This window comes from Rhea americana, unplaced genomic scaffold (genome assembly GCF_003343005.1).
Source record: "Rhea americana isolate MKP2758 unplaced genomic scaffold, rheAme1 scaffold_346, whole genome shotgun sequence".
Classification (NCBI taxonomy): Eukaryota; Metazoa; Chordata; class Aves; order Rheiformes; family Rheidae; genus Rhea; species Rhea americana.
In genome coordinates, this window is record NW_028186475.1 from 406,164 (window position 1) to 424,357 (window position 18,194).

The window sequence follows — 18,194 nt, forward strand, 5'->3', positions numbered from 1 at the left end:
GAACATTTAAGCTGTAGAATTGAAGCACAGTTCTTTTTCATGTGAAATMTTGCACCTGACGAGATAACTGGAACAGATTTCTGAGTCTTTATTTCACATGACAATAAACATAATATATCCCTTTCCAAAGAAGGTTATAATGCAATTCACTTTATAGTCATGAGGTGATCTGTGTGTCCTGAACACACATGACAGGCATAAATGCCTCAGTTACGAGTACTAATGTTTACTCAATTGCCAAAAATGAAACTCCAGTCTTGAACTCTGAGCCTGACGTCACAGTGATTTTGGAGCACTGTGATCCCTGAACACATGCTACTGCCACGAATGAGAAACAAAAAATAAGTCTGGATGAGAAACAAAACTGTTGGTTTTTATAGTGCAGAAGTAACTCCTAAGGCATGGGAAAAGTGACATACAGGATGAGGAACAAGGTATATAACTAAGGAGGCACTGAGTAAGCTAGGAGCAAAGGCTTTCTGGCAACGAGCATTGCCTACAATGTTTTACTAGATAAGTAATGCAGGTCTTGACTGCTGAAGGTACATGGACTCTTGCTTCATAACAGGCTACAGGCAGAAATAGGGCCAGGTGTACCCTAGTGCTATTAACTGTGGACTAACTTGTTCCCAGTGACATGCTAGAATTACATTCTCAGGTCTGTTCTACTCCTGAACAGTGATTTATTGATGGGTAATAACAGTGCCAGTCCCTGGCAKACACACCTACTCCCTAGCAAAGCCTGTTTCATGACATTCCTCCAGGCAGGGGTTTTCTTGGATTACTGTGGCACATTTCAGGTGGCTGAGGCCACTCTGCCACCATCCAGTACAAGTCTGAAGATAGTATGCAATAATCTCAAGAAAAAGTGTATTGCCTGTCCTGCCACAAGAACTGCCAGCAAAACTCTCTCTCTGCTCATATTTGCTGTTCTCAGCCTCCTGCAGCATAGATTTCTCCAAATCATGCCCAAGGAATGCAATTGTGGAGGTCTCAGCTTATCAGTTAAACAGTGATGCATTGAACTAAAAAGATCACATACTCCTGACATCATCTCAGGAATCTTTAGATTGTTTGAGGCAAAGATTCCTGATTCCCTGCATGCTCCATGTCCTATCCCACTTAAATGTTTGGTTCCCATCACTCCAGTAATTGTCTGCAAATCTGTGCTCCCATGCTTCCCCCTGCATGCACCAGCACATTCCAACAGACATTCCCTAGTCAACCCCAGTACTATGTCTCAAACAGTTTCACGCACACTAAGCCCAGCCTCAGAATACAGCTGAAGCAGGTAGATACTACCCTGGTATTACAGAGGRTAGTGATGCACAGATAAGCAAAGTGACTTGTCCAGGCCAATCAGATGAGTCAGTGACAGGGACAAACTTGCCATTCTCCATCCCACACTTGTCTCCCTGCATCTTCCTATTCTGCTGTGTGCCTAAGTGGAGCAGAGGTAATCAGAACAGCTTTAAATATCAAAATCAAGGCAGGAGTGCAGAGTTCTAGTCAACCCATAGGTTGATGCATCTACAGAGCTCAGCACAGATTTTACAAGGAGATACAACCTTGGGGCTGAAAACTGCGCAGCAAACCACCCCTTTAGCAGTCTCTTTGCACACTCTCAACAGAAATGCTTCCAGTCCTAGCAGCAGTCCAGAGCACCCCATCGTGCAGTGTAGCATGTAGCCACATTCCAGAGGATTCGTGGGTCCCTAGGACACACTTAGCAAGCTGCATTTTCAGTCATTATTTTAAAAAGAAAAGCAAGATCACTCCCTCCTAGTAGACCCACTCAGTAAAGAGAAACACCGATCCAACGCCTCTCACCTGGGGCGATGAAGGCATTCTTTAACACTAAGGACACTGTTTCAGGCTTCGGAGCAGGCACTATTTTTTGTGACTGTTTGGGCCTTGTTCCAGCACTGGCCAGGGGAACAGCTTTAGGGAGTGCGAATGTCAGCTGGGACTGAACCTGGGGCTGGGGCTGCCCCTGCAGGACAGCAGTCTGGAAAGCCAGGTTACAAGGCACTCCTGCCCCTGGCTGCTGTGTTGCCAGGACAAGGTTCTGGCTCTGGCTGAAGGTGGTGGCAGGGGCATTGTGGGTCAGCGTAGCAGAAGCTGTGTGGGTGATAACTGTAGATTCACAGAGCCCAAACTTTTGGGTTTCTGGGGCAGCAAAAGCAGATGGTGGAGAGCTTAAACCAGTATTCAGAGGCACTGCAGGCAACGGGGACTGGTGCTGTGGGGTTGCAGGTTGAAGCAGTGGCAGAGGAGTTTGAAATACTGGGACAAAAGGTTGTGGCCCGCTGAGAGAGGAGTCAGGAGTGAAGTCCGCTGGCTGGATGAAAGATTCCCCACTTCTAATGCTCGAGCACTGGTCAGTGCCAACATCAGGAATGACAGGAGCAGGTACTGAGGAAGCAATCAGTCCATCACTGAGGTTCCCCGTTGGAAGYGCGTTGGGTAATGAACCTGACGGCAGGACAGGAGACTGACAGAAAAGAAAAATATTTCTGATTCAGAGTTGACCCCTGAAACTTTTCATCTGAGCCTCTTCTCAATTCCTTCTGAAGCAGAGAACATGGCTCATAACTGAAAGTCTATATGACACATACTTGTTTGAGTTGAGTGTTGTAAACCTCAAGAACCAACCTTACCTGAGAAGAATGGCTGCTGCTGTCTGTTGTAACTGAACTGACGGCAGATACAGAGGGGAAATAATTACTGGAACGACTGGATGCAAACAAATCTGAAATATGAGAAGCCGATTATTAATCTTCTATTTTTCATATTGATGAGACAGCATTGCTAAGTAACACAAATACACAGGAACCTCAATATTACTTAGAAAATAATGAGACCATAAGATTTTTGCTTCACACAACTGCTGACTAAGAAATTAAATGTTGTCTTCCAGAGGAACTGATCTCTTCAAGGTAGGTTTCTTCACTTTTTATAGAAGCCAAGAATCACACAAATTCAGTGCACTGTTTAAGGTTCACCAATATGCAGATAGTCAAGAGMTGATTCCCACCTGTCCCACAAAACTCAATAAGCTGATGCAAACTGCATGCAGCCCCAGCAAATAGATACAACTTCCTTCAAAATTCATAACAGTCAAAGCTGTCAGGAGTAATGTCATATGTAACTCTTGAGAGGACCAGCAAATGTTCCAGGCAAACAAAAATGTTTTCAACTCTTAAACACAGGAGCTGACATTTCATCTTTAAGAAGTGTTAAATGGGAAAACCTTAGTGATTCTGTGGACGATGATTAACGCAAAAAGTTCTCCTATCTTCATCTGATATTCTGTATTTAATTATTCCATGACCTAAGATCTAAAAGCCATTCTTCTGAAAGCCACAATTAACAAATAGTCACACAGTTCAAACACTGGGATAAATAAACCTAAAGTGATTTTCAGAGATGGATAAGCAAGGAGTTGGGATCACAATAACAWGAGAGTCTTCCCACACATGCATCTGCTTGAAATAAACAACAATGAAAATGTCAAATATTCTTCTCCTTTCMGTCAAATTTCATAACTTCTGAAGAGAGTAGATATCGGTAAAGCTTAGTTTTCTGTTAAACACTAGCTCATAAATCACTGCAATTTWAAAGAAATTAATTGATAGCATTTCTGATTCTTACCCTGAAAAGGCTCAAAAGCATCCATGAAATCAAAATTTGGCTGGAGAGGAATAAGCCCTGGTTGAATCATGTCAGCATTTCCTAGGTGAGCTGGAAAATTCAAGAGAGGTTAGCTTTGCATCACCTGCACAGTAACATCAATAGGAATTTGGCACTTGGCTAGAACTAACACACCGCAGCAAGGCTTGACCAGGACATTTACATAAAAACTGCTGCTGAAACAGGTTGGGCATCTGCTCTGCTTCAGGATTACAGTGCAGTTCTGAGATCAGATTGTTGGGGAATTAAACTTTGAACTAGTGAAAAGGAAGAGGTGAAACTTTCAAGGTCTGACTAACAACTAGGGTAGCCTAGCCTGGACACCTCACAAGCTTACAGCTCCCAGACCTCCTGTCCTGTCCCTGCTGCACAAGACATCAGCTTGCTGTGAATCAGATCCTGAACCACCAGTTTATAACACYGTGTTTTAAAATAAACCATCACCCATTTCATTTTGCTTTATGTACACTTCTTGTAAACYGCAGTGGCTCTGGAGTTGCTCAGACAGTTCAGATATTCATGCAGCAAGGACAGTGCATAATGGACATCTGCTGTCCCATTAGCCAGTCAGAGCCTTCAGTTAGAGAGAGGTTGACAGAACAGCATAGCTCTCGGGATTGTTTTTACAGATGTGACTTCATCTGTTCTAAGGGACATACCCAAAGATTTTGAGGCTACATAAATGAATAGGTRTTCCTTAGAAATATGTATGTATTTATACACACAAACACATACGCACATATAAATACATACATATTGTTTGAGATAAGCAACGTCTTCACCAGTGATAAAGGTAAACAGTGCTCACAACGGGCAGACTTATTCAGAGCCATATTAGAGGTTATATCAGGAACACTGAGTAAGAAGCCAAGACAGAAATGATATTTGGATGAATAACTGGAATTTTATAACCTRAACAGCTATATTCCCTGGGCTATTTTTATCTTTATCAGTAAAGTAAGACATGCTTTCTTAAGCACAAAATAAAACAGGACTAAAAAAGCAAAGAAACAAACCAGACATCTCCTAGAGATTCTCACTGCAAAATCAACATAGCTAACAGCCAGCAAATACCTATCTCTCTGGGGTTTGGCCAGGAAACCAGCTGATGTGAAGACAGTGTGGAGAAGAGTGTGTCGGTGAACTCAGACATAAGCATATCTGCATCCAAGAGGGAGCCTTCCTCCATGGGCACTGGAGTTTCTCTGCCATACCTTCTTTTTTGCCAGAGGACCACATCATCATCCTGCCAAAGGAAAGGAAAAAAAAGTCAGACTGCCTAGACACAGGAAGGTAAAGCAGATACATAAGAACAGTCTCAATTTTCCTTTTTCCTTTTTTTTTTTTTTTTTTTTTTTTTTAAGAGAAAGAAACTCTCCCTTAGGAGCCATTCAAAGTGACAGAACTCACATACAGCCTGCTCCAGCACCCTGCCCCCTCTCACATTAGTCCACCTACTCTAGCTTTTCTACCTTCTGTCACMCTGTATCAAATCAGCACTCCATTTATTCTGACCTATTTTACATACTAAACAGACAAATTTCTCCCCTAGTTTGGCATCAGTATCATCTCTTTATACTGAAAGAGATCGGTGGTACTCCTAATACAAYAACCTAAGCTCACTGATTTGAACAATAACAGAAAACTTCAGTACAATATCACCATATTCTGGGGGAAGATTTTGCACAAAGCCAAAAATGATTTTCAGAACACTTCCTAGTTTCATTGATTATATGCAGTTCTTGTGCCTACAGTTTAATAACTTTTTCAGTTGAATAAAGATTTAAAAATAACATGGACAGCAAAAACTCAAAGCAAACACCCCCTCCCCGTGTCAAAGTATTTCTAAATATCTGAAATGTAATTTGGTGTAATTAATCTGACTCTTTACGAGGTATGTTTATGTTCTTGTGGGTAAGAACAAGTACATCAAAATGACAACGTACTGTGACTTGGCTTATCCTTCCTTCACTACAGGCTAAGCTAAACTGCATTGCCTTACAATGCTGCAGACTGAAAGCACACAGAGTCAGCTTCCTGAGGCTGAGCCAGACTGCAGCACTAGCTACAGGTGTGTGCCATGATGGCACATCAGAGCTCAGGGTAAAAACAGCTGATTATTTTGTGAACCTGGGACAGATCCAAACTTATGCTTAGCTAAAAACAGTGCTTCTGATCATCAGTTTATGCCCACAGCAGGTTTGACAGCTTTAGGGGGCATGCTAAATGAAGATGCTGTTGTTCCTCCAAACATCTTGCCTTTCCTGGATCTTGGCAGACTATTTGCCTGTGCTGTGGCAGCAGGAAGCTCTGCAACACATAGCACACACATCCTCATGTATCCAGTTACACAAGCAAGGCGATGGTGCCAGTTACAACTCAGCAACAAGATGAAATAATGTGCCAGCCCTCAAAGAGATCGATCTTTCTGTGCACCCAGTAACAGTTCTTTTCTTTCGTCRCAGCACTTTACATTCAGCCTCTCTTCCACCCAATTTAAATTGGAAAATTTTTATTGCTCTCTATGGCGCAGAAGGTGTCTGACCTTAATTAAGACTAAAGCAAGATGTTTGTCTTTAGATTCTAATCAATGCAAGCTRCTGCATGTTACAGCTTTGTTACTTATTGCAGATTCTACAAACAGAAATGCTGCCACTTATCAGTGATATTACCTACCCTGACCAAACTTGAAAGATCTTCATCTTTGTGTTTCTGTAACTGCAAAAGGAGAACAAAACAGACAAAGTTAAAACAGAACCTGTATATGCCAGTAGAAGATCTGATTTTGCAAAACTCTGATTATGCACAATCAGTCCCTGCATAGTCATTTTTAGTTTAGTGGAGCTAATYAGATGAGTATGCCTGCATTAGCTTATCTTTAGTTTTAAGTATTTTTGCATGCTAGCAAGAATAGCACTGCAACTTAAAAAGCAACAATGTATTGCTGGTAGTTCAAGTAAGTTACTTTTACTGTGCAAACCAACAAACCCTTTTCTTGAAGTAGGTTCTCCACTGGTGGTATTCCCTGATGACTATTTCAATTCTTCGTTTCCAATATTTCCCTTCTGTTGCAATGGCCTAAGAACACAACACATACCAAGAATTACATAGAATCACAGAATAGTTGAACATTTAAGAAAATAGATTTTCAAGCAAAATTTCAGGCAGAAAAAAAGAAAAAAGAAAGAAAGCATGCTATTTCTATTTCTATCTGAGCTCATTTATCAACAGACCACAGTGTCCCAGAATTCAGACATCACAGAGCAAATCTGACATAGTACCAGTTTCATCTTTCCCACAACAAACAAGTAAGAGATGACTTCTGACTGCAGCGTCAGCATCTCTCGTATTGGATCAATCATAACCAATATTTAAGACATGGGAAAAAAAAAACTAAAAATAAGCTTACTAAAATATTGTAATGTATAAAGCTTATAATACCCTGCCCTGCAGCAAACAGGCAAAGAGAATTTCACAAGATTACATGAACATGCATGTGCATACACAAAAGCTGTTAAGTATGACACAAAGCAATAGAAGCCTAAAGTCCAGCTCAGGGAGAAGCGTGACCTTGCAGGCCACATACTGTACACCACTGCCCTAACAACAACAAAAGGATCAGAACAATGTGGGCCTCTAATGTATCACAGATACCAGTGTATGATAAACTGAGGACAGCAGACTAATGAGAGCCTTAACGTAACTTTCTTGGGTTTGTGGATCATCTTTCAACAAAAACATTAACATTGTTCTTTTCTGGGACAGTTCCACAAACTATTCTGGAACTCTTTTCAGTAGCAGTTGCTACCTTGTTGTTTCCTAGAAGGATACAGCATTTATAAATTATTCTGGAATTACACAGTATAGAGAGAGCCAAATATTGCAACATCAGGGGCCTCACTGGTTTTCTGCAAGGAGCCAGAGGGCACCTATTAGTCTGCATGTATGTTCACAGCAGCACAAAATGAAAGTACATAAACCCATATTCGCTCTTTTTGTGAAGTTACCTTGACAGAGAAAAAAAAATTGCTTGTTGTCTTGGAATCGCATTTCATCAATTGAATAAAGATATAGAAAACATTCACAGGCCGTCTTAGATTCAATCCTGAAAACAGTCAGCACTCTGATTTCCCACAGACTTCAGCAATCTCTTCAGCCAGAAGAGAACTGTGGCTGTCAAAATCTTTTAACTGTTCAAATTCCACTTCTATGGCTTATATTTCACCCAACTAGAACATAGACATAAGTTACATAGATAATAATTTGTCTTTGGATTGCATCTTGATCAGCTTAATATGATAAAATTACAAACACTGGCTCAACAGTACATAGTCTTTATATTGATGTTCCTTCTAGATAGATAAATGCACCAGAGCATAGACTTGCTATGCTGTTTTATATCCAGCGGACTAGAAAATCTAGTTACAATTTCTAGATCTCCCTGGTACAGACAGTCCTCAGGCTGTACGTACTTCTGGCCGACGATGTTCATCTACATCAACAGAGCCATCCAGTGGAGTCACAAAATGGCACACTGGATTCTTGCGCTTCTCCAGATCTGAAACAAAAATGAAAAACTGAGCTCTCAGCATGAGCAAGCTCTTCACAGTGTCCTGTTACCTGAATGGCAAGATGTGAGAAAATCTAGCCAGGGTTCCTTCCAGATAGCCACCAGGAAATGGGGAAWTTTCAGACTGCATTGAATCATACAGTGCAGTGTCTGTGTAGAGATTTGTGGAGAGGATTGATCCAAAGACACTGTCACGACAACTTTCTAGACGTTTACGTCATTAACAATTTCTGAACTTTCCAAAAGATAGTAACTTCAGCTCTCCTGTCTTGCCTCTTCTGTGTATGTCTTGGAGAAAATATTTTATAGTGAAACGCAACTAAGTTTGATACCTACACTGCATGTACCATGCCCTCCAGATGGCGTTATTGAGGCGGATTTTATCTCTCCACTGAAGCTTCAAGCCTTTAAAATTTTTCCATTTCGGTGAAACCAGCTTCCCACTGAAATAAAACACAGAGAAAAACATTCTGATTTCAGTTTTTTCTTGCTCYTCTCTTCAAGTAGTGTCCTCCTAAAATTGCCAAACTGCCAAAAGAAGAGAAAGTACAACAAGCCATGCTTGGCCAGCAGGTTTTCCTATATGCTGTCTGCATATATGCTTTGGCCAAGGTTTGCCAACCTAGATGCCAGAGAGAAGTCCACCTTTCAGGTCTCCTTCAGATTCTGCTGACAACTGTGACCATAAGTCTTCACTACACTGCGGTCATAAGTATCTCAAGTAGGACTGCAACTCATTTTAGTCAAAGGCCATCTTCTCCTTGCCAGTATTGAGCCTTCTTGAATGCCAGCTGCACTCCTCCGAGACATCAGCCTGGGAGCTTCCATTAGCTGAGAATAACATTGCTCAAAATTAAGCTCAAACCGTGGCCTACAGCTTCTTATAGGTTTAGCTRGGTTTTAGCTTTGCCTGGCCTGGATCCTGACAAGGAGCTGGATGGTAAATTAATTTTTGCAGTTCCTTTTGATTGTCCCGGCTGGTAACACTGGAAAGGAGGAACAAAACACCAGCTCTGGCCTAAGAAGAACTGTCACCCACCAGTTCTGCAAGGGTCCACTAAGAGACTAGAAATAGTAACTCTCCTCTAAGGAAAAAGGAGGGTGGAAAGAGGCACAGCTTATGTGTGAACAATCTTCTGGGGATGAAGAAGGAAAAAAAAAAAAGAGAGAGAGAGAGAGAAACAGAGACTCCAATAATCACTATATAAACACTAACTACCCAACCCTTAAAACACACCTTTATGAATCAGTAATCTTAGGTTACTGACAGAGCAGAGGAAGTAGGAAATACCAGTAATCTAGTAAATCTCACATTACGGATTAAAACATAGGTATTGCACCTGTCCCAAGGTCCTTCCTTGTTTTTATGGTTTTATAGTCATGCATCTTCCTACTTTATGCTGTTTGCATGTCTTCAATACAACAGAAGCAGATCAACACAATGAATATGACAGTGCACCAAAAGGCAAGAGGTTCCTCTTGAAACATCACACGCATCAGGCCAAGGTTACAGCACTTGCTTCTGTAGTGAAGAGCATGTGAATGGGGAACACGAACACCACTGCCACCAAATACTTTTCCCCCTCAGAGAAAAAGACCAAGCACCTGGTCAGCCAGGAGCGACTTCTATGCTCAACGACACCATACAGTTCCAGTGACACCATACAGATACTCTAGTCCTGAGGCCTTGCATATTTGACATCCCACAGTCAGTAGAAATGCACTCAAAGAGTCACATATTTTTTCTTTGAAGTCTCTGTTTTAAACTTAAGCCCTAAAACCATAGTGAAACTAGGAAGTACATYGCCCAGAAGTGCCAGGCGCTTCACTGTGCTAGCTGCGGAGGGAGACTCGCAGCTTGGGAACTGCTCATTCCCAGCCTCGTACTCAGTCCAAGAAATCTCCTCACAGCTTCTTTTTAAGGAAAATTTGCAACACAAAGCCTCTGCAGACTACACAGAAGACCCCAAAATGCTAGAACTACCTGTGGTGAGGTAGTAAATCGCTGCGTCCTTCAACTGTTTGGCTCATGGCTCTCATTTTTCTTGCTTGCTAGTACCACAACTGCTCTTATTCCCACAGCTGCTACAGCAACGTAGGAGCAAACGCCAGGCCTTAGCCACCAGACAGAGAAAGAAAAACCAGCTAGCTTTCTTTTAATTTTACCACTACTGTGCATTGCCAGTTGTAGCAGTAGGTTAAACCACTGTCAGGTGAGCTGCTGCCCAAGGGCAGGAAGCTTTTTTTGTTCTGTTTTGTTTTTGCTCCTTTATCCTATTTAAAAATAAATTGCTGTGCTTTAGTAYGCACATGGAAGCAGTACAGAAGCCAGACAAAAGTACACTAAAAGGATTAGGGCAATTCTCCAGCACGAGTAGATCAGTGACCAGCTCACGAGGGCTGTGTTAACCACGGCCCCCAGCTACCCCTCCAGCGTCAGTCTGAATCCTCTATAATGAGGATTCTTCTCCTTACGCCAAAAGGGTTGAGGCAACTTTGGGACTCTGGTGCTTGAGAAGCAGGAAAGCACAAACAGAATTTGGTACACAAAACGGGCCAACGCTGGCTTCCTCATGGCAGGAAAGGCTGGCTGGAGTGGGCAACTTCCCAGACTAGAAGTAATGGAAAACAATGTGATCTGTCAGCAAGGGGATAGGAAAAATAATTATCAATTTATTCATGTTATTCTCTTTAGCTGGGCTCTAAGACACTCTGTATAACATGTACTCACCAAGGTCTTTAAGAAAGCCTCTGTTACCTCTTATTTTGTTTTATTTTGTTTTTTCCTTCTCCTTTTTTTTCTGGAACACTGACATGCCACTCTGAAACATGTCTTCCCAAACCCCATTTCTGAGTTATTTCCAGTTGAGGAAAGCACCTCTAGGTTAAGCATGTTCTCCCTCTGCTTTCCAGCTGCTGCAGGCTGAGGGCAGATGGTGCATCTCCATCCCTTTCACAATCCAGCCTAGATTATCCCAGTCTGTTTTCAAGTTTTCCACAAGTTTTTTGCTCCTCCCTTCATTTAATGGTCTCACCATCTCCACAAGCTATCTCATTACCTTCACTGTCTTCACTGTGCAGCTCTGTCATAAAATCATTGTATATCTTGGCTCACCACTATTTCTAAACCCAGATTAATATACACCTCTCTGTCTCTCATATGCACATTAACAGTTCAGAGAGAGAGAGAGAGAGAGAGAGAGAGAGATTAATACGCTGATGCATCACTCAAACACTGATACAGTGCCTACATGCCTTTGACTAAGAAATCTGTCAACATAATGTTCATCTCTTGATCGCTCTGTATGACTGGATAGTCTGCCAAAGCAACAGCACTCTATTACTTAGTTAATCTTCATTCAAAATAACAAGAACACCCGCATTTTCTGCAGAAAACCTGAAAGAAACTATCACTATTTCTTGTACGCTCCTAGGAGCCAATTAAAACTGGAATTAAAACACATAGTTTAAAACATTTTCTATTACATTCTTACAAAACACTAAACAAAAATAGTGCATCAAAAGAAGGAAGTGATTAAGAACCTATTCTTAAAATAATTATTATTTTTAGTTCCCATGGGAGTAAAGCGCAAGTCCAACGTGAGGTCATAAGAGAAACGGCTTTATCCTCAGTGGAGACAAACCAGCGTGAAGCTGAGAACAATATTTAGATCCTACTCCAAATTCCACCCGCGTCAACAGTCAGTGTCTTTGAACCACACTGTAACTGAGAGCAGCTGCCTAACTCAAACTCACCTGCCGGTTTTAAAGCAGCAAAACAAGAAAATCCACAGTGACCCACTGCCTGCTGCCCCTGCCAGCTCCCTGGCCCCAGGACCACCGCTGCTCCTACAAGRAACACAGAGCAACTTGGCGCCCAAGCAGCGAGCTGCAAGGTACCATCGGTGGTACGCGTGAGAGCACACATGGGTGGCCCGTGGCACCAGCGGGGACAGCCCCATCCACGCRGGCGCTGCAGGCAGGGGCTGGTGCTGCACGAAGGCCGCTCGCGGAACAGGAGCGCGGCACGCACGCGGGCAGCTGGGCTCTCGGTTAAAGTCCGCAGGCGTCCTCGCTGCCAGCAGCCCTGCCGGCACTGCCCACACACGCAGTGCCAGAGGAACACCAACTTTCTCATCTTCATTGCTATCAAACGTAGCTCAAAACAAAGTGATGAAAACCACGCGGGTGGGTAATATGCAATAAATTCCTGGAATTTATTGCATATCTCCCTTGGAGAAATTGCCACTTCCTGAAACCAAATGACCTCGAGTGGCTTAATCTTAGCAACTAAGAAAGCATCAGCTGAACAGCAGACRGAGCTGGAAATCCCCTTGCATCCCAACGCCCCGGGAGGAGTCACAGCATTTCCAGAAAGAGAAGCTGCAGRCAAACTCGTCTGCCACCTTGCAAACCTCGCACTGCAACTTTCATCTACGAGTCCCAGATATGCCAAGAGAGGCTGGATTTCATTCCCGAGCTTTCTGATATACARTATTTCTTCCCAGCTCAGGAACCCYCTCAGGCAACTGAGATCTGAACAGGCAGATATGCAGCACAGATCTGTCGGAGTAACAGAACTGTCTTTATTTTCAAAATTCCAGTAAAAGTAGCTGTATTCTAAAAGCAATTAAAAGCCTTCTTTACTACAAGATTTGTAGYAAAGTATAAGAAATAGATGGCCACTGTGAGATTGTGATCTGGTTCCCTTAAACACAATACACTTTTGATTTAAAAAATATTTTTATTTAATAGTCTGAAATGTAATTAGAAAAGCTGTGCATTCTAATACATAGCAAAACATATTTTTACCTTGGCAACTCTCAGTTTTATTTGAAGTTTTACCTTTACAGAAATAAAACAAAATGTTGAGATTCTCAAAATTTAAAATAAAGCATTTCTGGAAGAAGAAGGTATTTGCATGGCTTTAAACATTTTGGACTGTTCACAAAATCACAGTACAGTTGGGGTTGGAAAGCGTCTCTGGAGATCACCAGGTTCAAGCCRTGCTCCAGCTGCCCAGGCCTAGCTCCAGCTGGCATTGGAGCATCTCTGCAGATGGAGCCTCCACGGTCTCTCCAGACAAGTGGAGACCATGACTTGGAAGAGCCTGGCCCCATCTTCCTGATACCCTCCCATTYGATCAGATCTCCCTGAGTTTTCTCGTCTTCAGGTTGACCAGTCGCAGCTCTCTCAGCCTCTCCTTGTACAAGCGATGCTCCAGTCTCTTAATCATCTATTTCTGTTTGCACTAAGAGCTAGTAAAGTGCAAGCAGCTGGAATTTGTCTTATTTTTAGCTAAAATATTCCAAGAATCATAAATCTCCAGTCTACAAACCAGGTAATATCTTAACTGCACCTACACAGGTATTTCTGAACACTGTTAGTTCCAGCTACAGTGTAACACCCTTCTGCCTTCCCACTTTTGGGAACTACCTATGGAGAGTTGTTCTCTCCTCATCTTTATAGACTTTTAAAAAGCATACGTTACAGATGCCTTCCACTGACAATTTGCAATAAACACAATTTAAAGGGTGCAGCTAACAGATACTGCCCACAAGAGCAGTCAGCGGGTTGACCTTCTTCCTTAACAGGTATAGGGCACGCGAGACAGCCATCCATCCCGGTTAAGATGCAATAGCTCCCTGCAATTACAGCACTGAAACAATTCAACTCTACTACCGAAGTCAGTGGAAAAACTCCTGACATCAGTGGAAGTAGGACTGAGCTCTGATATACGATGACTCACAACAGAAGAATCCCCTGTTCTCCTCCCTTAGATCAGAGGATTTTAAAATGAACTTCGGACAGCATAAACCCMTGCGACACTACCACACTCTGGATTAGGACAGAAAAGGACATTTATCCGTGTGCAAACCCAGAAGTGTTTCTTTGGTTTGTTTGTTTAATTACTAACTGTTAAATCTCTATTTTAAGAAACATTGGTTTCTAAAGAGAACACTGAAGTGGCAGAGGAGAAGGAAAGTTAAGATAAGCACTTCCCATATAGGACTAAATCTCAGGAGGCAGGTTTGGACAGCTTATATAAACTCCATTAAATCTGAATTAAGTGTTATTAAATGAAAACTATGTAATATAGTACAGTAGAGCCTACTTTTTTAATATATAGAGCTCAAATGATCTATTAAGTTGTTTCTGCTTCAACTTGTAGTTCCCAGCCTTAACAAGCCTCAGAAATGGTCAAAATAGTAGCATACCATTATGTCTCAATTTTTTCTAATAGAAGACAGTAGGATGTTCCACTTTGCCTTAAATTACAATCTGAAAAATCCCCTTCCCCCATTCAGAAAAAAAAAAATCAGTTCATTCTCCACACCACGGCACATGAATGCTGCTGAGCAAGGAATTTCAGCTGGCAAGCGTCTGGCAATTGTAGTGAACTAAACGCTCTGCAAAACAAGCGGTCTCTCAAGCACCCGGAAGGGAAGACAGGCACTGCCYGATGCCCTCTTTAAAAATTAGGAAACAGGCAGTGAAGCTGATTTATACACTCATGGCTACAAAGCAGGTGACTGACAGAGCTGGACATGCGACCCAGCTTTCTCGACGTGCTTCCATRCTCTGCATGGAAAAACCTCGCTTCTACCCTCTTATCTTTCGCTTATTTTGATACRCGGGGACAAGGCAATCTCGAACTAGAGCTGGCTTTCCAGCTCCAGAGAAGTTATTTTTTCCTTTTGCGCTCTCAGARCACCTGGCCTAGATCTATCGTAAATGGAATTTAAACACAAACCTCTGAGCTCCAAGGCTCAGATTCCACTGGCCTGACCCTGCTGCCCAAATATATATTCCCAGCAAATGCAGCTAAGGCACCTTGAAAAGCAGCTTCTATACACTTGCAGGAGCCACTTCTCATATAGACCATAAGGGTCTCATGTACTGTAGTTTTAAGCAAACTAATTATTTTGTTTTCAGGCCTAAATTTTGTAAATTTGGTTACAGAAACAATCTACAGAAGTGTACTTCAGTTTTGTTTATTTTACAGATTCCCACTGCCCTTGTGCCAAAAGCCTCCTTTTCCCTTTGTCAGCTCCAGCTCCCACTTCTTCGGGTTTTTTCTGATTCCCTCCTGTATGTGATCATTCAACTTCTGTTTATGAAACAGACTGCAGAGACACTTAAGATTTTTTTGCAAGTGTTGGTARTAAGGATCTTTTAATTTAAGCAATAAAATTTTTTTCTAATTTGATATTAAAGTAGCTAACTAAATTAGCCTTTTCAGCAACAAAGAAAATGAGCTTTTTGGCTTCTTCCCAGCATTTTTTTTTAAAGGAGTGGTTTTAGTTTGTTTTTTAATCTCCAATCTGTTTTGCTGGGGAGCTGGGCCTGTCAGCTCAGCTCTCTAAGCGCCAAAACTAACAATATTTCCCCAAACAAAGGTTCATTCAGAGAATCAGATTATAGGCATTGTGTTGTGGAGCGGGGAGGCAGGCAAGTGAAACAAAAACATTCCTACGTTGAGTGAACGCATGTAGGACTCGTGAGGAGTCCACGCTTTCACACTGATGCTTGTTACTACTCCTAATTACAAAGTCAATCCTAGCCACAGCCCTAGGAAGCCAAATGCAGAAAGCGCTCTTTTTAAAAGCGAGCGTCAGGGCAGCTCATCTTCTCGAGGTTACCCAGGTCATCCGCCCACCTGAAATCTTCCCGTGGCAGCAGATTCAGGCTGTGGAGGGACGCTACACTGCCCAAACTCCACAAACGATGGTAGAGAGYTTTGTGCTGAGATTACATCAAACGTGCTGTAAAACAACCAAACTGCCCCACTGTTCTAGTCCTCTCCTTTCAAAATAATGCTTCAGCCTTGAAGATATACTAGAACAGACAAACATTTTTCCCCCATTGTGAGAAACACATTAAAAAAATCTTTAAAGAAAAAACAAACAAACMAACCCCAAAGAAGCAGGCGTCATGTGAGCTATGAAAGGGTAAAAATAATACTGAAACAGTATGGTGTGGAGGGAAAAATAAAGAGTAGTATAAATATCAAGGATGTTCAGAGGCTACAGTGTYCTTCAACTAGCATCTATTTAAAGACTCAGAATATTTAAATAGTTTCKCTTTTCCAGTCTGAAATCAAGGGATATTTCTAAAAACATTCCTGCTTTTCAGACATTCGTCCAGCATTGACTCACTTTACCACAAAAGCTGCAGAGGCTTCACAAGTGTTGTCACTCCTAACGTTTCATGGCAAACCACAAGTAGAAGTGAAGARCACATGAAGTGAAAATCATGAAATTTGTTTGATATCTTTAATATTTTTCACAGGACAGGGCACTCCACTGTACATGGGCCACCGCTCACCAAATATCAAGGCCCTGTTCCAAACCTCAGRGTAATGTAACTTCTGAAAAATCATTGGAATTTCTTTCTTTCTTTTTTTAGTATGGGAAACACATTTTGCCTTAGCTCTATGACTGGAATAACCTGAACTGCTTTGACTGAGTTTTCATCCRAAAACCATAGGCTCAGACACATGAAATTTCAAGTCGGACAGTTAAACAAAAATACAGTTACAGAGTAGGAATTTGTGGGTAACTAAGAACAGGAGGTGTTACTAGTGCTGTCTACAATAATTACTGGGTAAGAGGGTGGAAAGTCAATTCCTTTTAATGTTTTCTGCAGTGTAGCTTAATGCCTCATGTTTTACATAACTCACCCTTGTAACAAAATGCGCCTGTTATCTCTGTATTTAAAGTAGTATGTAYGAAACCAGCTCCCAGAATGCCAGACAGCTGTTCTCAGCCTGCAAGCTGCACGCCAAGCAACTGAAGTCAATTTACTGGAGACGCAAAGCTCAAATCCAGCCCCCTCTCCAGCTCCCTTTCTCTCCGCTGCCAAGTCTGTGCACAAAGGTTAGTCTGGCTCAGGCAGTGTTGTGTCCTGGACCAGAAAATGAGCATCCAGCATCACTCACATAAAAGTCAAAATTATTTTAACACAGCAGGCCTGAGAATTTCCAATGCAGAGAACACATTCCCTATGCTTTGTACGAAAGAAGCAAAAGATAAACCAGGTTTAGCATCCCGCGTGACTTAACATGCTATGGGTCATCATCATAGCTACTGTGATCAGCAGCAGTGATGGGTGTGGAAAGTACCAGATTTTCTTTGCTGCATCATCTTCACCTATCATCTAATAGCTTTATTTTCATCTCCACCTCTCACGTACACCTCCTAGAAAACAGCCACTGTACTTGGAGGACCCTTTCTTCTCCTCTCCATCACTTCCTTCTCTTCATCTTACCTCCCTGCTGCTCAAGTAAGATTTGAAAGATCTTAGTGAAGCAAAGGAAGCATTTGTTTATCTAACTATGTTGCCACTGGCGTAGTAAGAGCATTACAATTAGTTCTACTGTGATCTTTTCTTACARTTCCTTTACAGGAACAGTTTTCCTACTCATATCAAGTATTATGATGATGAACATCTTGTTGCRTTGGTAAACATATCAGCAAAGCAATTCACATTAGATAGTAAACTTTGCTTTCTGTTGTCTTTGAAGTGTGTTCTGCATCCTCTCATGTATGATGAAAAGTACAAACGTCTCATTTTCAAAACAGCTTCAGCATAAAGGAAGCGATCTTGCTCGCTATTTTCATAGTCTTTTGAAATTTTTCTCTTCTTCCTGAAACTTAACTTTTATCACTGGCTTTCGCTTGGCTCTTCAGATCAGAATATACATCACAGAGCTGTTTTCAGATACAGATGATCAGGAACGGATTGCTGCTGTCCAGCTCTCCTTCCTTTCCATTTCAAAGGATAGCTGCCACCAAGCTCCCTCTTGTACAGAGCTATGATTGCATCAGGATCATTTTGCACGTTAAGGCATTAGCTAGATTAATAAGTTTATCAATATGTGATAACCTGGAACTTGGCTTTAAGCACTTAAACTGTGGTTCAGAGACTT

At 41.9% G+C, this 18,194-nt stretch overlaps 1 protein-coding gene across 1 annotated transcript in view; it reads right to left on the bottom strand.

Annotated features, from left to right (window-relative positions):
- The window catches only part of MLXIP (MLX interacting protein), a 55,525-nt gene that overhangs the window by 15,270 nt on the left and 22,061 nt on the right, over positions 1-18,194 (bottom strand). The window contains exons 3-10 of the mRNA XM_085311620.1: positions 8,600-8,706; positions 8,166-8,251; positions 6,682-6,771; positions 6,370-6,411; positions 4,768-4,939; positions 3,655-3,744; positions 2,661-2,752; positions 1,831-2,494 (exon numbers count right to left, since the gene is read on the bottom strand). Of these exons, the coding sequence (XP_085167746.1) occupies positions 1,831-2,494; positions 2,661-2,752; positions 3,655-3,744; positions 4,768-4,939; positions 6,370-6,411; positions 6,682-6,771; positions 8,166-8,251; positions 8,600-8,706 (1,343 nt within the window). The remainder of the gene's footprint in view (positions 1-1,830; positions 2,495-2,660; positions 2,753-3,654; positions 3,745-4,767; positions 4,940-6,369; positions 6,412-6,681; positions 6,772-8,165; positions 8,252-8,599; positions 8,707-18,194) is intronic.